We start from the raw sequence: 24440 nt of genomic DNA, 5'->3' as shown, positions 1-24440 counted from the left end.
ATAATGTATTGAAACATAAAGCTGTCAGCCTAGTCATATTACAGACATTACAGAGAACAGGGCAATTGTTTAATTGGCCTTTTAATGGTTTATCAATTGTAACTAATGGCTTTATTAAGGGTTAATGCTTCATAAATCAGTTATAAGCCATTTGGACAATTTATTATGAATTACTTACTATCTTGTGGAAGCTGTTATTGCAGCAGATTAATGCCCATGGTTTAGGTATGAAATGTTCAACAGTTATACATGGTTGTGTACCACCCTGTCACCGGACAAGAACATTGTCGACTGGACAATTGGACTATTCTGCAAAACGCTGGATTATGCTCAGTGGTGTTTTTTAATATTCAGTACAAAGGTTTTTACAATTCCTTCTTTCTACAATCTGTGCTTGACAACTACGGTATCAATACCGTTAAGGAAAGACTATTTAAAAAAAAAGGCAAACATTAATTGTAGATCTGTGACAGCAGTCCAGTTGCCAGGAATTTTTTTTTGTTAATTATTAACATCCCTACATCTTACGTAATGTTACGTAAGAAAGTCCGCTAAGAGAGGTTGTTATTTATTCACACTAATTACGTGGTCACGGTTGTTACGTTGCGTTGTTACATTATTATTTTTAACACAAACCGTGACCTTTTTTCTAACAGTAGTTTTGCTGTCTAAACCTAACCAGTCGTTTTACAACGTTAACCACGTGTCATTGTGCGTTTCTGCAAGCGTGATACGAGGCTGATATGAAACGTATTTATTAACCATATTTTTGGTTCAGAAACATCCACATTCAACATATCCGTGGTTTGCAGAAACGTGCAATGCCAAAAACAATTTCTGGCGACTGGGTTGGTGACAGAACCCAAACTCAGGTCTTCTTAGAGGCAAACTACTTCCTGCATTGGCACTGGGCGTATATTATGCACTGCCAAATCGTTCAATATGAATGTAATTTTGGGGGGATGCTGGGCTGGAGTGTAATGTTCTGGTGTACACATACTTTTGGCCATGTAGTGTACTGTAAGTGTTTTTGTGCTTCTCTGTGTGTGTAAATGGCTTTGAAAACTTCGATGTTAGAATATAATATGGTGCTTACAATACCCATCTTATGTTCCAATCCTGCTTACTATGCATGCTTTTAGATATATCTGTGTGCGTTTGTGTGCATGTCAGCATGAAAGCAGTGCATGTCATGTGCCCGTATGCAGGGGCTAAATTGGGTCGGAGTCTCTGGAGCAGAGCTCTGCCTCCTGACATCCAAATCACAGCCAATAGGAGCTCAGCTTCCTTTCCTTCAGCGTCACGGCGTTGCCAACTCTCACACCTTGGGATTTTTTCTGCCGCTTCGAGTAGATTATTACAGGGAGATTTCAGTTTTACTGCTTAAATAGGGCTGTCATTCAATTAAAATATTTAATCGCGATTAATCGCATGATTGTCCATAGTTATTTGCGATTAATTGCGCATTTTTTATCTGTTCGAAATGTACCTTAAAGGGAGATTTGTCAAGAATTTAATACACTTATCAACATGGGAGTGGGTAAATATGCTGCTTTATGCAAACACATGTATATATTTATTAATGGAAATCATTTAACAACACAAAACAATGACAAATATTGTCCAGAAACCCTCACAGGTACTGCATTTAGCATAAAAAATATGCTCAAACTCTGTTTTAGCGCATTACGACGAAATTACGACAGAATTGCGTTGCTAGGCAACAGCTCGGATCCATGTGTACTTCCTGTCACTTCCTGTTTCAAATGCAGAGTTTCTGAATACGGGCTGTGTGTATTTCCCTGTGGATTGAGTGTTTTGATGCTTTCACAGTATTTATAAAGCACTTAAACCTGCTTTATAATAAAAAAACATGAAAATCTCACTTTTTTATAATATGGGACCTTTAAAGAAATTAATGGCATTAAAACGAATTTGCGTTATCGCAATTAAAAATGAAAACGTTCTTGCTTCACCCTAGTTGTATCTGCCCATTTAGATAGTTAGATTCAATTTGAGATAGCTGTCTCCTAAATGTCGCTGATACAATGGAGGTGAATGGAATTCAGTTTGTGGTACAGCATTAAAAAAAAAAACACCAGCAACATCTCTTTCCAGAAACAGTGCTGGACGATCCACACCCGCAGAACACAGTGGCTACAGTTTTCACTTTCTACTGAAGCCCCCAGTCTCACTGGACAAGGGCTCCCGCTCCTCACAAAACCCAGTTTAACCGCTGCCTGCATGCATCATGCTTGTTGCTGAGGTTATGGGCCTGTTACTGACTCAGACAGTCAAATGGTGTGAAAGCAGTAGCGATGATGTGGATGAACGCCTGAGCGGAAGCAGGGTGCATTATTGCACCTCTCTCTGTGGTCGATACGAGAGAAGCTGGCGTGACACAATACTTCCTGTTTGTGTAGCAGGAAGGAGAACGAATAAGAGAAGAGTCCAAAGAAGACTTCACTCATCCAGACACTTCAGCCTGCACCACCGACAGACTGCACACAGGTAGGGGACAAGTACTATTGTCTGACATTTAAGCACCCGAATGCAACTTCTGAACTTTCTGATTAATTAGATAAAACGTGACAGCGAGCTGATCCTGGCGCTGTGGTTCATCAGTAATACAGTGGAAAGTAACTGAGGTTCCATTTCCTGTTTTAAGTCAGGGTTTTTATGTGTCAGTTAATAGAAATCACTCAGATGGGGCTGCAGCAATGTTGATGATCACCTGCTATAGTTACACCAAGGTAGTCAGGGATTAAACATTATACCTGCTAAACAGCAGCATTAGTGCTGTCATTGTGAACATATGCATGCTGATATCAATATTTAATTATATTCAATTCATTTTTACATGGCGTCAAATCATAACAGAAGTTATTTCAAGACACTTTTCATATAGAGCAGGTCTAGACAGTACACCCAACAAGAGATCAACAATGAGCATGCATTCTAGGGCTATTCAGCTCAAAGCACAGCCTAAGTACAGCCTAACAGAGCCGCTAGCATAGCAGTAGACTCCTAGTCTTGTTTTGTCTTGTGAGTCGCAATTAATCAAATGATTGCTCATAATTAATCATGATTAATTGCAAATTAATCACACTGTTAAAAATGTACCTTAAAGGGAGATTTGTCAAGTATTTAATACTCTTATCAACATGGGAGTGGTCAAATATGCTGCTTCATGCAAATGTATGTATACAGTATATTTATTATTGGAAATCAATTAACAACATAAAACAATGACAGATATTGTCCAGAAACCCTCACAGGTACTGCATTCAGCATAAAACAATATGCTCCAATCATAAAATGGCAAACTGCAGCCCAACAGGCAACAACAGCTGTCATTGTGTCAGTGTGTCAGTATTATCATAAAGTGGGCATGTCTGTAAAGGGGAGACTCGTTGGTACCCATAGAACCCGTTTTCATTCACATATCTTGGGGTCAGAGGTCAAGGGACCGTTTTGAAAATGGCAATGACAATTTTTCCTAAATGTAGCCTAACTTTGGAGCGTTATTTAGCCTCCTTCCCGATTAGCTAGCATGACGTGGTTGGTACCGATGGATTCCTTAAGTTCCTCATGATAGCCTACCAATATCTTTAAAGATATCTTAAGTACCAACATCAGAATCAGAATCAGAATCAGAAAGGTGTTTATTGCCAGGTGTAAGAGGTATACACTAGGAATTTTCTTTGGCTTTGTTGGTGCAAGACAAACAGTATAATAACAAAAGAATAGATAAAACGTTAGATAAAATAAGAATAAAAATGTACAATTTACATGGTTTGTATCAATGGATTCCTTACTTTTTTTAGTTTCCTATGATGCCAATATCTTCATGCTTTAAAACTGAGCACGCTACAACCTAAAAATCGCAAGTTGCATTAATGGGTTAAAGAAATTAGTGGCATTAAAACAAATTTGCATTAACCTGTTATCATCGCGGGCGGCACGATGGTGCAGTGGTTAGCCCTGTCACCCAGCAAGAGGGTCACAGGTTCAAACCCGACTTGGGGCCTTTCTGTGTGGAGTTTACATGTTCTCCCCCGTGTTAGCGTGGGTTGTCTCCGGGTGCTCAGGTTTCCTCCCACAGTCCAAAGACATGCAGGTTAGGTTCATTGTTGACTCTAAATGTCCCGTAGGTGTGAATGTGAGTGTTTGAATGGTTGTCTGTCTCTATGTGTCAGCCCTGTGATAGTCTGGAGACCTGTCCAGGGTGAACCCCGCCTTCACCCAATGTCAGCTGGGATCAGCTCCAGCCCCCCCCGCAACCCTGAATGGGATAAGCCGTTACGGATAATGGAAGGATGTTATTATCGCATTAACTTTGACAGCCCTTTGAATGCATGGAATAACACTTTTAGGGGGATTGAAGAACCTCATAAGTCCTTCATGATTACTATTACTAGACTATTAATACTGGCAGAGGTCTGGTTGATCACTATTGCAACCATCCTGTGGTTGACAGTGTGAATACACAATAATATCTATTCAAGAGTTTGTGACATGAACATGTTTGAAACACACCTCTCAGACTTTTCTACTTTCAACTGTGTTGTGTGGACAGGGGATTCATCAGCTGGGCTCTGCTCACAGCCAAAGAGAGGAGCTCTGAGGAGACAGGCTCGTATCGACCAACATACCCAAGTACAGCTCCAGGACCCCTGGGTTCGCCTTTCAGACAGCTCCCCTGAACAGCTGCCCGAGATCCATCACCGCCACCGCCACCACCACCACGCCGCAGACAGAACTCAGCCAGTCAACGTCCACAGCAAGCCCGCCGCCATGAGTGACGAAGAGAACGTGTCCGAGCTCAACGGCACGGCCACAGACGTGACGTCAGATCCTCCGTCCGACTTGACTCCCGAAAACACATCTGAATCTCCTCTGGAAGCAAAGACGGCGCCCCCGGTGGCACCCAAGCCTGTCTGGTTTCGCAAAAGTCTGAGGAAAATTCGGGATGAGCAGGACCAGAAGAAGCCGGCCAAACCCGCAGAGCAGAGGCCTGCCGTGGGCTTCAACAGAAACTTCGGAATAAGATCGGCCTCATCTGGAGCCAACCTGTCAATCAGACAAAAGATCCACTCATTTGAGACTTTTTCCAGTGCAGAGGGTCCAGAGAAGGGGGGCAACATGAAGCCTGTGGCCCCTTCCACCTCTCTCCCTCTGGAGAAGGAGTCCAGGAGTCAACCTGCCTCACATGGAGATTATGGGAAGGGCACACATGAAATCCCAGAAGAGATCCCGGCCAACCCGTCTTCATCTATTAGGGAGACGGACAACAGAAGCGTCTCTGCTGTCACCTCCTTCGCTTCTGAAGCTTGTAGTCCAACAACAGCAACAGAAGATGAACCATCCTCTATCCAATCCCCCACAGATCTCCCACTTCCTGACACCGTCAACACTGATCTGGACTCAGGGATGGAGGATTCTCATTCTGCTCCAGTCCACGATGACAGGAATGACTTTTCATCACACAGGGAGTCTGAGCTGGAAAGAGTGGATCTTACCGGGTCCACAGAGTACAAATCCCTGCCAACCGAGACATCTATGAGCTCCAATCAAGCCGAAGAGGAAAGTCCTCCAGAAGGGACGGAGGAAGATGGAGCACAGAGCCAAGGAAAGCTGAGTGCTACTCCACCCACAGACATTAACCCCCCGAGAGGCCTGGAGGGCGAGAGTTTGGGGAAAATCCTCGCCTTCAGTAACCAGGTAATCTGTCGTTCTTTATGTGTCATGTGAACATTATTGAAAGGACAATTTATTTATTTATTTGACTTATTTTAATGTTTTTTTTAGTGGTCTTATTCCAACCCAGTAATCAGATGAAATGTCGGCATTGTACGTTCCTTGCAAACCACAGGATACGTTGTCGACATATCTGAATCAAAAATATGCTTAATAAATGTGTTTCATATCAGCCTCGTATTACGCTTAGAGAAATGCGAAATACCATGCGGTTAACGTTGTAAAACGATTGGTTAGGTTTAGGCAATAAAACTACTTGGTAAAGGTTAGAAAAACGATCATGGTTTGTGTTAAAATAATAACGTATTAGCGTGACGTAACAGCGTGACGTAACAGCGCAGCTAGCGCAAAAAAATAACAACCGCCCTTAATGGACTTTCTTACATAACATTAGGTAACGTCATGAAACAATCATAACAACACTACATGAAAAGTGTAAAGTCAACGTTTACTTTTGGTTTCACGTCACTTTTGGTTCTAAAAAACCAAGATGGCGACGGCCAAACTGCAGAACTCGAGGCTTCAAAACGGCAGTCCACTTCTTATTGACAGTATAGGCTACAGGGAAACTGTGCGCGCACCACAACAGTCCTTATGCGCAATGTCATTTTGAGCTGTCCCAGACGAAAATTGTGAGAGATGTTTGGTTGTCCTAGATCTGGCCGTGAGACATATTCACTGACGGCCGTTTTACAGTAATCGGGCTGCGTCAAAATTCTGACACAAATCTAGGACCAATTTCTAACAATGTGACTGCTGTTAAGACCCACATGTACAAACCAACCAATTGCCATATGACATGAGGTGACGCAGAATACACTGGCCAACGTGATGATACGAGCGCCGATATTTTGAATATGAGAGCAGCAGAAAGATGCAAGCTGATGGATGACATGTCATTTTTTTTCTATTTCCCTCATAGCGATTTGATTCACTATTTGACACGTCTCAATGTTGATATTGTCTCTGACAGATTTTGATCTGAACTTTAATAGACCCATCTCACACAGTTTGACCTGCAATGAACCTGCAAGATCACTGTTATCACACAGTGTAGAGGGGCCTTTAAAGGTCCCATATCATGCTCATTTTCAGGTTCATACTTGTGTTTTGTGTTTCTACTAGATCATGTTTACATGCTGTAACGTTAAAAAAAACTTTATTTTCCTCACACTGTCTGCTTGAATATACCTGTATTTACCCTCTGTCTGAAACGCTCCGTTTTAGTACATTTCAACAGAATTGCAGCGAAATTGCAACAGAATTGCGTTGGTAGGCAACAGTTTGGGTCCATGTTTACTTCCTGTCAGCTGATGTCATTCACATACACTGCAACAGGAAATAAACTGGGACATATTTAGAATGTTTAAGTTTAAAACCGTGTAATGGTCTAAATATTGTATAATTGTGACATCACAAATGGACAGAAATCCTAACGGCTTGTTTCGAACACACAATTTCTGAATACGGGCTGTGTGTATTTCTCTGTATATTGAGCGCTCCGATACTTTCACGGTATTTATAAAGCACTTAAACCCATTTTATAATATAAAAGACATGAAAATCGTACTTTTTACAATATGGGACCTTTAAGTACAGCAGGTCGGTCTGTAAACTGTTTACAGCGGACAGTTTGGGTAATAGTTTAACAATTACCTTCATTTCAATTAACTTGGTCAACACAATAACCAAAACTACTAAAATAAGACTCAAAGTTATAATAAACCAGAATTATGGTGAATCATTTTCTCAACACACGCTCTATCTGCCTTGATGCTTTCTCCCATGTAGCAAGTAACGTCAATACAACACATATTTGTCACATTATGCTTGTAGGCATGAATGATTTAAATTGAATTTTCCTTCATATTATAGTATACCATTATTATACAATTTGTCTTTCTCCTAATATGTTTTGCTGTTATTGTCCATATATTATTATTTTATCTTTCTTTATTTTCTACATGTTCTACTTAGACATACACTTAAAACATAGAAATTAGAAGTATTATGTGTTTAAAAGCTCAATCTGTCCTAATTGTCTTTGCAGTGTCTTCATACTGTTTGGCAAAAGAATAACCAGATTTTAATTCTAATTCTATTTTAATATGTTGATTTTTGTTCCAGGTTTCACAAGCGTTGATGCGCTCTCTGCCCTTCCCCTGCCATGGTAACCCTCACACTCCAAACCTGCAGGACCTCTCTGCAGTGGATCCTAGTAACCCTCAGGAGTCCGAGCACGCCTCGGACAGCTCCGACAGAGGATTCTCTGTCAGGTAAGACTTCCACTGAAAGGTCTGGGCCAACATGACCGGTAGTATTTTATTATTTGAACAGGGACTCGCCCCCCAGAAGTCATACTCTGGGCCTGTTTTATATTCAAAAGGAAGTGGTTCAGGTTAAAAAAAAAAATCACTTCCTGTTTTAGCAGAGAAGCAGTGACGAACTTTAATTGTCAGAACAGATGTTAAAATAGAGCACAGTTGCACACTGCTGAGCATTGTGCATACCAGCAGTGTGTAACTGACATTACATCCTCATGTTTGATGTGTTTCCGTCATTTCAAACACAGCTTGGCCACGCTGAGGGAGTGTACCATTGAGCGAGGGGAGGGGGGACCTCACGACGAGGCAGCAGTCACTTCTGCTTGCGCTCACTCTGTCATCTCAGCCATCCCCTCACAGGAAATACAGAAGATGATCCAGGAAGTCAAAGATTTGGACGAAGAGACGCTGAAGGTAAAGAAAAAAAAAAAAAAACTTTCCCGACTTTCACTTGGTATAACCCAGATTCACCAGGTTATAAAACTGTAAAAACTATAAAAAAAATATTTATTGCAAACAAATTACAAATCCCTTACATGCATAGAAAAAACTTTTGAACATACAATACCACCAACATCCATCACATTAAATATATTAAGCCCAAAATATACTAAAATTGACTTATAAAATATAAAATGTGTTAATTAATTGTAGAATGTAACTCGCCCACGTTGCTAAATATACTGGCTCTGTTAAAAACTAAAAGTATGTGATGTGACTGTGAGCAGCTTCCCATAGTTTTGTCATCACAGCGAGATTGCCAGGTTTGGTACCTTTGAGTCTGTACAAATACCAAAACCTCAACCTCTACCTGGCAACCCACAGCGTGGCTAAGGACACGGCACAAAAGTACAGGGCGGATGGATACACTGTTGTTTGTCAAAAAAAAATTGTTCCGTCACGTAACACTCCGTAAAATCACAAATTGTTGTTTTTTACATCTCTGTGTATAAAGTAAAGAAACAGGTTACATGGTGTTAGTGGGAGAGCTTTAGAGGTGTTGGCATAGGCGCAGTTTAAACTTTAAGGTTGGGGGTTCACAAAAGAACATCTAGAGGGAATGTAATGTGTACGACGCAGTGAGGTCTAATGTATTGGGATGCGTTTAGCCTACATAGTACACCCTCCGATGTTATTAGGCTGTAAGTAAGCTGGGCGATATGGCCTAAAAATAATATATTTTTAAAGTTTAAAGATCAGTGCACTGTGTTCTATGTAGAGCAGCAACCCTTCATGATCTCACATAATAAACTCTTAACCATCACCCTTTACCTTTAACATTTAGATGGAGTAAAAATATTCAAACCCAATATGGCCTTGGCCATGTGGATGTGAACAGTGATGGGGGTAATAAGACATCACATAAAGAACAAATTAACTGCAGTAATAATTGTGCCTCTTTTTCCACAGCAACTGGTGGACATCCACGTTGTGATTCTGCATAAAGAGGAGGGAGCTGGGCTGGGCTTCAGCATCGCTGGAGGGTCTGACCTGGAGAGCAAGGCTCCTACAGTAAGCAGCCACTACAGACTGATCCCATTAGAACAAGTGTGTGTGTGTGTGTGTGTGTGTGTGTGTGTGTGTGTGTGTGTGTGTGTGTGTGTGTGTGTGAGAGAGACACACTGACTGTCTTCTGTCCAGGTCCACAGGGTGTTCCCCAGCGGCCTGGCGGCTCAGGAGGGCACCATTCAGAAAGGAGATGAGGTGTTGTCAATAAACGGACAGACGCTGCGCGGCCTCACGCATGCCGACGCCACCGCCACTGTGCGTCAGGCCCGCAATCTGAAGCAGGCTGTGGTGGTCATCTGCAAGAGAGCAGAGGAGGAAGGAAGAGAGGGAGGCGGCTGCAGGAGCGAAGAGCCCAACCCTGCAGGTGAGTCATACAACAACAGACACAAGGGTGGAGTCCCAATGACATGCTTTTTAATGTATGCAGAAAATAAGCCCTGTGGTTCACGTAGGCCTGGAAAGGTTTCACATTATGTACGGAGATAAATTAAACCTATTAATACCTTCACATTGGATTTTTCCTTAAATTAAAAGTATGCAGGCTACATTTGCTCCGTTATGTGAGTTGTGTTTTGCGTTGCAGTGGCGGAGCAGGGAGCTCCGGTGACTGTGGAGCTGGAGATAGGAGCCGGAGGAGTTGGGATTACTCTCGAGGGAGGAAAAGGCTCAATCCATGGAGATAAACCTTTAGTCATCAACAGGGTCTTTACAGGTACGCTCATGATGCTGATATCATATGATTTCATTATATTTACAATGAAACCATTCCTAATGAATTCAAAAGTAACCAGCACTAATCAACGTGAAAAGTGCTTCTGTTTATTTATTGAAATGGACAGAAAGTTGATTTCTGAGTACTGTGACATGAGTAGTACTGTAGTACTGTAGTACTCATGTCTGTAGCAGCAACTATGTACAACTCTAAACTATTGAAATAAATGTTTGGTCACAGTCTTATATTTATATATATATATATATATATAAAGTTTTGCTAGGATTTGTCAGATCATTTTTCTGAGCATTCGTTGTTGTAATACTCATTTCAGCCACAAGAGGCTGAAGCACCACTAATAATAATGATAATAACAATAATACATTTTAGTTGGTGGCACCTTTCAAGACACCCAAGGACACCTTACAAAGATATAATTAAACTCAAACAGATGGAAACTACAGAGAATATGCCAGTTTGAACAAGTGGGTTTTGAGGTGGGATTTGAATGTAGTAACAGTGTCAGACTGCCGAATGTGAGGAGAGAGGGAGTTCCAGAGCCTTGAAGCAGTGCAGCTGAACGCCCTAGCACCCATGGTGCTGAGGCGTGAGGTGGGGGTGGTCAGAAGACCAGCTGAAGATGAGCGGAGGGAACGGGAGGGTGTGTACTCCTGAAGGAGGTCAGTGAGGTAGGTGGGGGCACGGTTTTGAAGGGCTCTGTACGTTAGCAGAAGGTTTTTGAAGTCAATCCGGTATTGAACAGGGAGCCAGTGTAGTTGGATGAGAATGGGGGTGATGTGGTCGGAGGATCTGGTGCGGGTGATGATCCGGGCGGCAGAGTTCTGAAGTCTGTTCAGCAGTTTGGTGGGAAGGCCTGAGAGAACAGCGTTGCAGTAGTCGATTCGGGATGTAACAAATGTGTGGACCAAGATTTCTGTGCTGGCATGAGACGGGAACGGGCGGAGTCTGGAGATGTTGCGGAGGTGGAAGAAAGCAGTCTGGTTGACGTTTTTTATGTGGGGTGCAAAGGAGAGGGTGCTGGCTAGGTTGACCCCAAGGCTCTTGATATGGGTGGAGAATGGGATGGAGAAGCCATCAATGAAGAGCTTTGGGGCGGTTCTTGAAGGCAGGTGGCGAGGGAGGTGGGTGGCAGGGCAGCGGTGGGTTTTGTTGAGATGTAGACCTGTGTGTCGTCGGCATAGCAGTGAAAGAGGACATCGTGATGACGGAGGATAGTGCCTAGGGGAAGGATGTAAACGATAAATAGAAGTGGACCCAATACTGACCCCTGGGGGACACCCCGTGAAACAGTAGAACACCTTGCTGACCTGTGGTTGCTCAGTTGTACATATTGTTGTCTGTCGGTGAGATATTACCCCATTGTTTCCCCTAACGGCAGATTAGTGCTGATTAAAATACATTTCTAGCCAAAAGAAAGATACGACAGCAATGTTACATAACTTGCTTACACAAAATAAATGTACCTGGCTTAAAAAAAATTATCCTGGCAACAAAAAAAAAATATTCACCTGGGAAAACTTTTTTTTTCCCACCTGTTTTCACAGATGGAAAAAAATGAAGCAATTTAGAAAGATTATCCTGGCAAAACCTTTTTTTTAACCTGTTAATAAACACAGGAGAGAAAATAACTCACTTGCCTCTCAGGGCTTCCATACATTTTACTTCTGGAAAGAAAAATACTGTAATAAAGTCAGTCAGTTCTTTGTTATCTGTACTTAAACCCATGTCACCAGTTATCATAATATTGTGAACAGTGTCCGCTGTCTTTGTGTGTTGCAGGTGGAGTAGCAGAGCAGAACGGTCTGCAGCATGGCGATGAACTGCTGCAGGTCCAGGGAATCAGTCTGCAGGACATGACTCGCTTTGAGGCCTGGAACATGATCAAGGCTTTACCTGAAGGGCCCATCACAGTGGTCTTCAGGAGGAGGCAGGGGGGGGTCGAATGACGAGACACAGCTGCTGGGAGCGGCTTACAAATGAAGAGGCCAAAGAAAAAAGAAAAGAAACAATAGCACTGGAGGCACGCAGATGTTGGCCATTTATTAACAGTCTGAATGAATACATTACTATTATTTTTATAGCACATTTCTGATCAGATATGAAATTTTATTAAAGGGTCAGTTCACCCAAATCCCCCCAAAACATACTTACTCATACCAGAGTCCAGATTAGTCTCATTGTTAGCTCCAGGTCTGTCCAGGATTATCCTGCATACTGATCTCTTGTTTACAGTGAAATGGGATCTGAGTTGTTGAATACAGAGTCCAGTTAGTGTCATTGGTGGGGGGGGGGGGGGAAATGGTGCACAAAGTACTAATTGTTGTCCTCGAATTACTGAATTTGTGATTTCGGATTAAAACATTTGAAAGATAACACAATGGTGTTCAACGGGCAAGGTTTTTTTGCTCAACAGAAGGAAGCAGCTGAATCGCAAGAATCAAAGCCGCAAGCAGCAGTGATTGGGTTTTGGTCTTCACAAGGCAGGGCAAAGTCACTTCAACTGGTTTAAGTCTGTATAAAGAAGCAGTGAGACAAATCACAAACTTGTTTCATCATTACAATGTATGCAGCCTTTCAGTACTTGTACTCTCAAAGTCCTGCCGGTCATTTCAACAGCTTAATTAAAAATATCCAGCAATTTTTGGTGATGTTTGGACAAACTCATTTATTTATGGCCAAATTTGCGCCAGGCACATGCACATAATTGGAACTGGTGACGCCTCCCTATGGAGTCTTTTCTAATAGTTTTACACACGTGGTTCAAAAAATGTCACTGCAAGTTTTGTATTGATTGGACAAACAATTTCTGAAATGTAGTCTGATTTGTAGCGCCACCTAGTGGTCGGTTTGAATGAAACTTGCAGGGTATGTTTTAGGTACTCTTGTGGACACGAGATGATGGGCCCAATGGTTATGGAGTTTGGTCTATTGATGTGCTCAGGCACGCCCTTTTAAAGTTCATTGGTCAAAATCTTTTAAATGCAATGGGATATCAACAAGCTTTTGATCATCTTGGTCCAATAACGATCCCCAGAACATTAGGTAGCAATTGGATGTACGGTTTAGTAGGAAATGTCAAAAATGTGTTTTTCCAAAAATGGCGGAAATTCTGTCAGGTGGACTTTAGTGATTCTTGAGGCTTTTTTGTAGTCCACATAGAGCTGGACATGTGAGTCAAATTTCAAGTCAATCAGACTTACGGTGTGAGGGGGCCGGCCTTTAAAAGTTGTTGCTTTTTGGGCTGTCAATCAGCCACCATTAGGCCAATTGGGATCATATTTTATGTGAAGCATTAAGACATCGTTTCCAGTAAATATACCAAGTTTCATGTCTCTAGCTCGTTCCAGCTCACAGCAACTTGAGTAAAGGCATAATATAGCATATAATGCTAAATAGGCCACGCCCACATGCACCAATAATATGACACTCCAGATCTTGGTTAATACTCCCCCCAGAGCATGGGCACCAACTTTGATGAAATTGTGTCTACTAGGGATGTGCATTCCAAGCAAAAATACTATTCGATAATCACTGGGAACTAGTCGATTATTATTTGAAAATCAGGGTGCAGTGGGTAGGGTCGGCACATTTTCCCATTTTACACTATAGATTAAGAGTTTATTTCAACCATATTGAAATAAACTCTTAATGAGGTCTCTTAAAGACAAACCAAGACGGTTTTGATAAGTTTTATTTTGTTTCTGTCGGGTTTAAATGACGATATGTTCTGCTGATCGAACAGCTGATCTACCTGCTGAAACTACGAGAGGTGGAGTGCCGCTTGCGCGCGCGCGCGCACACACACACACACACACACACACACACACACCTGTGCTGACAGAAAAGAGCCAAACTCAACATGCCACACACGTTTTACCGGTAGTAACGTTACTACCGGTGCCTCCATCATCCATCATCTGCAACCGCTTATCCCGTTAGGGAGCTGGAGCTGATCCCAGCTGAGATTGGGTGAAGGCGGGCTACACCCTGGACAGGTCTCCAGACTATCACAGGTCTGACACATAGAGACAGACAACCATTCACACTCACATTCACATTCACAACTACGGGACATTTAGAGAAAAAATTAACCTATTCTGCATGTCTTTGGACTGTGGGACAGGTTTTGAGGTACACGTTTTTGGAATTTGTCTATGGGTTGAGCTCAAAATGCTTTGGTACGCCTATTCCAAAATGTGATTTATGACGATTGGACTAATGGCCAATGAATTATGGCCAATTTCCTGCTAAGCTCCGCCCTTTGTGAAATTTGTTGGTCAACATCTTCAAAACACAATGACATATCAACAAGCTTTAGAAAACTTTTGATAAGGTTGGTCCAATAGAACCCTTCTAAGTCTGTGCTGGGCTTGAACCTTAATAAACCGGCACAAACTTAGAAGGGTTCTGTCCATTCAGGACTTCAACCCTAATAACATGTATAAGAACCAATACCTGCACATCTGAGCTCCCTTATCAATGACAAGAGGGGTGCGGAGCCAATGGCTCATTCCAGAGGAGGGGAGGACCTGTAGTGAGCCCTTTTTAACAACTATTTGCCCAAACCTAAAAGTCATAAATAAACATATCTGGGGTGCCCCGGGAGCTCACCGGGTAAAGTGGGCGCCCCATGTACCAATGCTCAGTCCTTACCACAGCAACCCGGGTTTCGAATCCGATCCTTGTGCTGCATGCAGGGCTGGACTGGCCATCTGGCATACCGGGCATTTTCCCAGTGGGCCGGCATGCCTTTTGGGCCGGTCGCCGACGTATGTCTTTTTCCCCCCTTTTTTTGGCCCATAAAACAAGTAAATCAGCCTTACACTGGGCTGGCCCGGTCCGATCGTATCTTTAAACACCTCCCCCTTTGGGCACTGTGCCCCAGGGTATGGGGTATAACTAGGGTGACCATATTTTCAAACCAGGACAATTAAGTGCACCGCAAAGTTCATGCATGCGCACGTTCGTAAACACGTGCACGGGCACTCGTTAATATGCACGTACCATAAGCGTTTTCATCAAGATGGCTAACTTGGCGCACATGTGGCGCATTTGAGCACGGAGTGGGATCAGAAAGGAGACATTATTATAGGGGGGTGCATTAGAGGCTGTGAGAATCATGACATCACATTCACTACTTTCTCCCCCCTTTAATCACAGATCTATCCCCGTTTGGGAGTCCTGTAGAGAGTTTCCCTCAGAGGAAACATATTGTTTTCTGGGCCTACGTACATTATTTCTCAACTTGTTTCGTCTCAGGCTATTATAATTAAAATGTGGAGCTCAGACGACATTTTGGCCAGGATGGAGACACCGTCCGGGTGAAAGAAATGTAGAATAACTAATCAAAACGACACGTTTGATGTGCACATAAGCACACCAGCAGATATCTGTTGTGTCCGAGCATAATTGTGGCTTGACAGCATCACTCTCTGTAGAGACTGCAGCGGTGCGCCGTGCTGGCTCTCTGTATTATCTCATTCGCACAAATTAGTTAATGAGTGGAACATGATATACGTCTATGTAAGTAAAATACTATTATTTTAATTGTAGTGAAAACCGGGACAATTTGTTAGTGACTGTTGAAAACCGGGACATTTGAGTGTTTTACAGATATGTGTCGGGACTCAGGATACATCAGCTTGAAACCGGGACAGTCCCGGACAAACCGGGACATCTGGTCACCGTAGGTATAACACATGCGCAGTGTAACTGAAGCAGCGGCCATGCGTTGCGATTGGCTCAATGAGGCGTGACCCATCCTCCATCCATAGGCCTTGTGTACAGAGCCCAAAGGAGGGCAGGTTGTTTGAAGATGCGAGAAATGGAGAAAAAACGCAAGGGAGGCGCGGAGAAATTGAGAGATCAAAAAACGACAGGCCCTTCAGGCAGATGCTGCCGAATGTGTTAAACTAACTGACATGTTTGCAGCAGCAGGAGGAGGACCATCGTCAGCAGCACCCGTGGCTGGTGGCCACAGTGAGGAGGAGGGGGAGAGAGATGAGGGGGGGGGTTTAGAGGTTGAGGTAAGCAGAAGTTAAGGGCTAGCTCGCTGCCTGGCTCAACATACAGTATGTCATGAGAGATGAGGCTACACTATTCTCTCAGTCAACTAACACATTACAGTCCCCTTGATAAAACTGAGCAAAAAAAAGGGCTAATGTTGAACAAGCTAGCTGTTGTTTGCAAAGTTATGTTGATAACATATTACAATAAAACAAATTATGTACGCTTTGCTCATTTTCAATTTTGCTAACTTGATACTTTTATGAATGCAGGTGTAGTTTGCTAGCTAGCTAGTTATAACACCAGTGTTACCGTGTAGGTCATAGTGGCTAGTTAACACATTGTGCACACCGGCAATTAGCAGAGCTCGTCTACTAAAATTCCCATAAAGGTCCCATATTGTAAAAAAAAATGATTTTCATGTCTTTTATATTATAAAGCAGTTTTAAGTGCTATATAAATACTGTTAAACTATCAAAACGCTCAATATACGGAGAAATACACACAGCCCGTATTCAGAAACTGTGCATTTGAAACAAGCCGTTAGGATTTCTGTACATTTGTGATGTCACAAATGTACAATATTTAGACCATTACACGGTTCTAAACGTAAATATTCTAAATGTGTCCCAGTTTATTTCCTGTTGCAGTGTATGTAAATGACATCAGCTGACAGGAAGTAATCATGGACCCAAACTGTTGCCTAGCAACGCGATTCCGTTGAAATGCACTAAAATGGAGCGTTTCAGACAGAGAATATACAGGTATATTCAGGCAGACAGTATGAGGAAAATAAATATATTTTTCAACACTTTATTCTAATATAATAATATTTTTTGAACATTTCAGCATGTAAACATGTTCTTGTAGAAACACAAAATATAAGTATGAACCTTTAATGAGCACGATATGGGACCTTTAATGACACTCTTGTGTTATTGGAAGAACATCATTATTTTGTTGACTAGAATACCATTCATCAACAATACCAGTGAGTTGGCTGTCAGCATTTTCGGTTTAGTTTTTCTTTTTTCATTTATTATAAGCTATATGGTGAACAGTGCTCTTTTGGGACCTAGAAAAAAAAATGTGTTTGGGAGTCAGCTTTTGGGTGGGTGTTGATGAACAATATAGATAAATGAAATTCAGACATCCATGCATTTATTTATTCAACAACTATTTGTCCATTACCTTTATGATATTGTTATATCAATGCAGCTTTTTTACACCTCTTTATCAAGGAATCCAATAATTCTGGACCTGATTGTATTATTATGTTAAAAAAAAATCTCACCTAATCGTCTCTCCTCTTGTCTCATTGAGCCAGGTTGAACTAGCAGCAGCAGCAGTGTGTCAGCGAGAGAGAGGAGAGCAAGGAGGAGGAGGACATAGATTACTTTGTACGTCCTGAGCCATCTACGCTACAAATATTTTTAAATCACCACCCGCAACAGAATACCAGAAATCCTTTAGTGCAGCAGGTATTCACTAGTAAAGACGGAACAAGCAGGAAGTGGCTCACATATTGCAAGGGACGTCATAGAGCATCTTGACAGTTGTATAGAAAAGAGCAAGAGATTACATCAAGGGTCAGCAACCTTTACTATCAAAAGAGTCATTTTAGGCAAAGAAAAAAGAAAAAATCTGTCTGGGGCCGCAAAACATTGTAGCATTGTGATGAAGGTAACACAGATTATAGTCTAAGTATATAGTATATAAATCTAATGCAGTGAGGGCCAAAGAGCAAATGTACTACGGAGTATTAGGGCCACATTGAGGGGAATAACATCTGAGATTTACAGAATAAAGTCATAATATTACGAGAAAAAAAGTCGTAACTTTACGAGAATAAAGTCATAACTTTACGAGAAAAACCCCCCGGAATATTATGAGAATAAAGTCATAACTCTGAGAGAAAAAAGTCGTAATATTACGAGAATAAAGTCTTAATATTACGAGAATAAAGTCATAACTTTACGAGAATAAAGTCATAACTTTACGAGAAAAAGTTGTAATATTACGAGAATAAAGTCATAACTTTACGAGAAAAAAGTTGTAATATTGCGAGAATAAAGTCATAACTTTACGAGGAAAAAAGCCGTAATATTACGAGAATAAAGTCTTAATATTACGAGAATAAAGTCATAACTTTACGAGAATAAAGTCATAACTTTACGAGAAAAAGTTGTAATATTGCGAGAATAAAGTCATAACTTTACGAGGAAAAAAGCCGTAATATTACGAGAATAAAGTCATAACTTTACGAGAAAAAAGACGTAATATTACGACTATATTTTCATATTACTACGACTTTTTTCTCTTAAATTTATGACTTTATTCTCATAATATTACGACTTTTTTTCTCGTAAACCTATGACTTTATTCTCGTAATATTATGACTTTATTCTCGAAATCTGATTTTTATTTTTTTTTCCTCAATGTGGCCCTGATACTCCGTTGTACGTCGTACCATTGACCTACAACAATGATAAATAAAAATGAAAATGTAAACAAAAAACGGTTATTCATTTCCATTTTTTATAATCCACAGGGAGCCACTGGAGAGGAGCTAAAGAGACACATTAGGCTCCGGAGCCGCAGGTTGCAGACCCCTGGTATTAATTATAGGGAATGCAACAGATGCGGCATCCAATACGCAGGGCGAGTACAAAGGTTTTTCAGCACTGATGACCTCCCAGTCTCCCACTCATGTGCATGTGTGGTGCTATACTCATGTACTTAATCTTGTGCTGGCTGACACTACTCAAACTGTTATCGAAAGTGGAACACTGTTCAGTCTACTGAATGACATAGCTGTGTTCACCAGGGAATCCTATCAGAAGGTCAATCTGTGGGAAAATCAAACCCAAGGAAAAAAAACACAGACGCTTCTCTCCGATTGGAGAGACACGGTGGTGGTGCCGAGCACGTTGCTCTCAAAAAAGTGTTTTGGTAAACCAGAGAATGGTCTCTTCATCGACGCAGTGCTCACACTGGCAGCCATAGAACAGAAGACAAATGCAAAGCCAACTATGCGTGCCAAAGCACGAGGCTTTGAAGACGGCCTCTTGAGATATGAAACAGTGTTATTTGACCAAACCACTCCACTGTACAAGTACCTCCAGACAGAAGGGATGGACATCCTCTCGGCCCACCGAATGGCGACTGCCACACAAGAGAGCCTCAAAAGCATTGCCAGGGATTTCCCAACTGACCTCAGTAAATGTCAGATCAGATTTGACAGCAGTGGACAATCTACAATCAGAGCTGAAAAGTTTAGCTGGACAGAGGGACAGGCTTAAAGCATCACATGTGGATGAATACATTACCAGAACGGTGGCAGATGGATCTGCAGGAAAGGAAGGAAGGAGACTGATGTTGTCAATAAAAGCTGCGCTTCCTGCAAAAATTGTCCAATCTGCTGCTATGAAACACTCAGGCGGTTCAACATGTCGTTAGGTGCTTATCCTCTCCTGGGGCTTGCGTACAAGTTCCTGCTGACCCTTTCTTTGTGAAAGAATGTTCTCAACCCTGAAATTTATCAAAAGCAGACTTAGGAGGAGCAGCCTGTCGGCAAACAAGCTGGAGATGTTTCTGTTGATGATAGGGATGCACCGATACCCGATACCAGTATCGGGTATCGGGTCCGATACTGTGCTCATGTACTCGTACTCGCAAAACGTCTCCGATAAACAACGGCACCGATACCACTTTATGGTGGTGCGCCCGACCCCGCTGGGCCGGGATCCCACCTCAGCCGGCGCGCACCGGCCCTCACTTTCATTGCGCCACAGGGTTTTGCTTGCACCCTCTGACTCGCCCGACGTTAGACTCCTTGGTCCGTGTTTCAAGACGGGTCGGGTGGGTTGCCGACATCGCCGCAGACCCCTGGCGCCATTTACGTGGGCCGTGCCCCGAACTGGCGGCACGACGCGGTTGGGGCGCACTGAAAACAGTCCGTCCCGGTCGACAGTCACACCGGGAGCAGGGGGCCATCCCCAGCGGGGAGAGAGGGCGCAGTGAGCCCTTTGTCCACGGTTCCTGCTGAAGATTGTAGACAGACAGTAGTTTGTTTTGGTGCAGGGGTCAGAGGAAAAGATGAGTTATCTGAACAGTAAAACAATTGTGAAATGTAACGTTACACGATAACACTTGCAGAAGGAACCAAATGTTACCTGCAGTATGGGACGGGATGGGGGGGCGGGGTGGGGGGTGGACATGGAGCAGATAAGGGGAGCGTGTGAGCCTGGTTACGGGTTAGTTTTTCTTTGCTATGTAGGCAAGAAAATTTTGCAGGTAAATATTATGATTATTATTTAATAGTGTTATTATTATCAGTATTATATTTGTAATTTATGAACTTATTATTATTATTATTATTGTCCTTCATGTTTTTTAAAGTGTGCCTTGGCTGCTGTAACACTACAATATGCAGGTGTTATACAAGTAAAGTTATATATAAGTAATAGTATTATTGTTATTATTTATTATCACTATCATTATTATTACTACTACTGTTTTTATTTATTTATTTATTTTTCATAATTATTATCAGAATTATTATCATTACTAGCATCAATATTATTATGATTGTTTATTTGTATTTATTTTTTGTATTTGTGGTGTTCTTCCTATGTCTGTTGACATTATGTTTGTTTATATGGGGGGGGAGAAAGAAAGCATGACAATACCATATTTCATTACCTTTGAAAATGAAGCTTCACAATAATAACATTTGAAACAAAGTTACACAATAATAATAATTAGTGTGATTTGACTGCTTTAACACCACAATATGGATAATAAAGTCTAATCTAAACCACCACACACAGAGAGATGCCGTTTGTGCTTAATACCACCAGAGGGCGGTGTCGGCTGTTTAACTTTGTACTAAGAACTACTGAAGACAGAGGACGAGGAGAGGACAAGGACAGGGTGAGACAGACTGCAGTGAGAAGAAGCACTCAGATATTTTACTGATGTAAAATCAGCTAAATGTATGTAAACTATAAACTAACAAAAGTACTTGTACGGTGGTATTATGCAGGTAGAATAGCCTCTAACAGCATTGTATTAATATAATCACTTTTACATATTCTTGGGTAGTTAGAACTATAATATAATAATAATAATAATAATATAATGTCAGATATTTACTGCACTACACTTTATATTATGTACTGTGATAGTTGGTGGTGTCATATTACTCTACATATACTATATTTGGAGACAGTATTGTAATAATAGTAGTATACACAGCTGTACCTGCCCTGGAAAAATAATAACTCAAACTCTTTGAGCACGTTGGTAGCCTGTCTCAAAGACATCTTTTTGGACCCAATGGAGGCAGGAACGACCCCAACATGGACCCCCCCCCCCGACCCTCTCACCTGAACCTTTTGTCCTTCCATCTGTAAAGAACCTAGGGGTCATAATGGACAAGGATTTTAAAATGGACAAGCAAAAAATGTGAAATCAAGTTTTTTCCAACTACGTCTTTTATCCAGGGTTAAGTCCTTTTTATCTTTTAATGATTTTGAAAAGGTAATGCATGCTTTCATCACCACACGTCTTGATTATTGTAATGCACTTTACGTTGGTGTTAAACGAGCCTCTTTGTCTCGCCTGCAGCTCGTTCAGAACGCGGCAGCTTGTCTTTTAACTGGTGCACGTAAATGTGAGCATATCTCCCCGATTCTGGCATCACTTCACTGGCTCCCTGTGTGTTATGTGACTTATCACTCAGACCTTTTAAAACCACATCTATTATCAAGGACACTCAGATCAACTGACCAGTTGCTTCTGACTGTCCCGAGGTCAAAGTTAAAACTCAGGGGTGACCGAGCCTTTTCAGTTGCAGCTCCAGAGCTCTGGAACACTCTGCCTCCACGTGTTGGGCTGTCCCCCATACTGCCTGCTTTTAAATCAAACCTCAAAACACACCTTCATTCCTTTTGGCTTTTGGCTCGGCATGAGAGTTGACTATTTACTATTTAAATCCTTTTTCCTTTCCTATTGGTGTTAACCACCTTTTATTATTTTAATGTCCTGTTGATTTTCAGTTGGTCTTAGTGTTTTATATTGTCGTTTTTATGTATAATTGTACAGCACATTGGTCAACTTTTGTTGTTTTTAAATGTGCTTTATGAATACATTTAGATTGGTATAACTGTGGTCATGGGTGCTGTTTGTATACTGCTTGCATTGCAATTTTGGATGTAATAGTTCTTTTCAAAAACGGTAGGGATCAAGCACATATCTATATCTATATCTATATCTATATATAGAGTAAGATGTAGGTTCGGCACATTTTCCCATCTAACACTATGGATTAAGAGTTTATTTCAACCATATTGTTGTAACAGTGAAAGAGGCCGGTGGAAAGACAGACCAAGACGGTTTTGGTCAGTTTTATTTTGTTTCTGTCGGGTTTGAATGACGATATGTTCCGCTGATCGAACAGCTGATCTACCTGCTGAAACTACAAGGGGCGCGGGGCCGCTTGCACACGGACACAACGTCGGGGTGCGCTCGCGGCGGTGCGGGGAGTGTGCCCGGGGGGGAGGGTGGCCCGCCATTCAGAACCTTAAACTATGAGGGTGGTGCGGCAGCCTCACCCCGGCCGCCCGCCGTGCACCTCCGGGTACCCAACTCTCCTCCCTCCTTCAGAGGGAACATGGGGGTTTGAGCGGGACAAACACACACACACACACACGCGCAGACAGAGAAGAGCCGAACTGAACGTGCCACACACATTTTACCGGTAGTAACGTTACTACCAGGCAGCGCCTGCGATGGTTAAAACAAGGGAAATATATATGTTTTAAGATGGGATGAATAGTCACATAACCTATTTGATTTTTTTATAATTAACGACTATTCGAAAAATAAAAAATCATGACCCATCCTTAGTTCATACTTGTATTTTGGGTTTCTACTAGAACATGTTTACATGCTTTAATGTTCAAAAAACGTTATTTTTCTCATCCTGTCTGTCTGAATATACAGTACCTGTATTCATTCTGTCTGAAACGCTCCGTTTTAGCGTCTGTCTCTTTAAGCAACCACAAAACAAATGAGTTTTATTATGGTAAAAAATTATCCATTTACAAAACAGATGTTTATAGAGTCACTTACATCTGCTGTAAGAATTCAAACTATAAAACGGTTCAAAACTGAGCCAAAGTCTGTGTGATGTTTCATTCTCCAAGTTTATACAAACACAAGTGTGAGAAATGTTGCTGTTCTATAAAGAAAAAGGAGCAGAGGACAACAAGATGCTCTTATTAATCATTTTAATGCTGGTGAAATACAAAACTAACTGGGTGCAGAACAATACAAGAGAAAACAGTTTCATGTGTTCTGATTAGACATGTAAAAATGTAAAGAGTAGCAGCGGTCGCTGTCAGTAAGAGGAGTAAAATGACAAACATCTGACATGTATCATTTGACATATATTCTGTCATGCCAGTCATTTAAATGACCCTATAGACGGTGTGTGTAACACAGGAGACAAAGAAATGTCTGAACTGATTGTTGGACCATAAGTTGCCAGAACAACGCACGTAAGGAAACTTTGGATTGGTATCTGAATCTCAATCACAGAATACTAAATCGACTCTTGGTATTTGGTCTCATTAGTGGTCCAAAACGTCCGTCACAGTCACAATGAATGCACTACTTAAAGGGAGTCTGGTTCTGCCATAGTGAACATGCTGTTTGACCATCTTGTCATCGTGGCTACAGCGAGATGCTTCGTTGGTCAAAGTTCACTGAGGTCTGATAAATCAATGCTGAATCACATGCTGCTGCACTGCTGGCGTTTTTCACTTATTTTCACAAAAACAATATAGAAGGGAATTCATTAGATTCAGCCAATTTTCAAGCAAAACATATTTCACCAATGATAAGACGTTGTTTCCTGTTGTCAGTGGACTCTGTTACTTTAAGTCCTGTTAACAGTAAACAGGGCTCTGTAGTGGTGAGGATGGCTCCAAATAAACTCAGAAAACAAAGTTTGGAAATTTGCGTTTCTATGTTGTTACAATGCTAATTGTCTTTGTATTTTACATCGTTGGAAAGTCCTTTTATTAACCTTCACAATGATG

General features: G+C 41.7%; 1 protein-coding gene across 2 annotated transcripts in view; it reads left to right on the top strand.

Annotated features, from left to right (window-relative positions):
* The window catches only part of il16 (interleukin 16), a 61993-nt gene extending 49380 nt beyond the window's left edge, over positions 1–12613 (top strand). The window contains exons 19-26 of one of the 2 annotated variants that reach the window (XM_074624525.1): positions 2427–2511; positions 4580–5724; positions 7888–8036; positions 8333–8498; positions 9495–9596; positions 9726–9957; positions 10177–10305; positions 12106–12613. In XM_074624525.1, coding sequence (XP_074480626.1) covers positions 2427–2511; positions 4580–5724; positions 7888–8036; positions 8333–8498; positions 9495–9596; positions 9726–9957; positions 10177–10305; positions 12106–12272 — 2175 coding nt within the window. In that variant the 3' untranslated portion in view covers positions 12273–12613. Of the gene's footprint in view, positions 1–2423; positions 2512–4579; positions 5725–7887; positions 8037–8332; positions 8499–9494; positions 9597–9725; positions 9958–10176; positions 10306–12105 lie in introns of both variants that reach the window. The other variant, XM_074624519.1, reaches the window with a different exon arrangement.
* Positions 12614–24440: the final 11827 nt, after the last annotated feature.

This window comes from Sebastes fasciatus, chromosome 2 (genome assembly GCF_043250625.1).
Source record: "Sebastes fasciatus isolate fSebFas1 chromosome 2, fSebFas1.pri, whole genome shotgun sequence".
Lineage (NCBI taxonomy): Eukaryota > Metazoa > Chordata > Actinopteri > Perciformes > Sebastidae > Sebastes > Sebastes fasciatus.
This window is presented reverse-complemented; position numbering and strand designations above follow the sequence as displayed.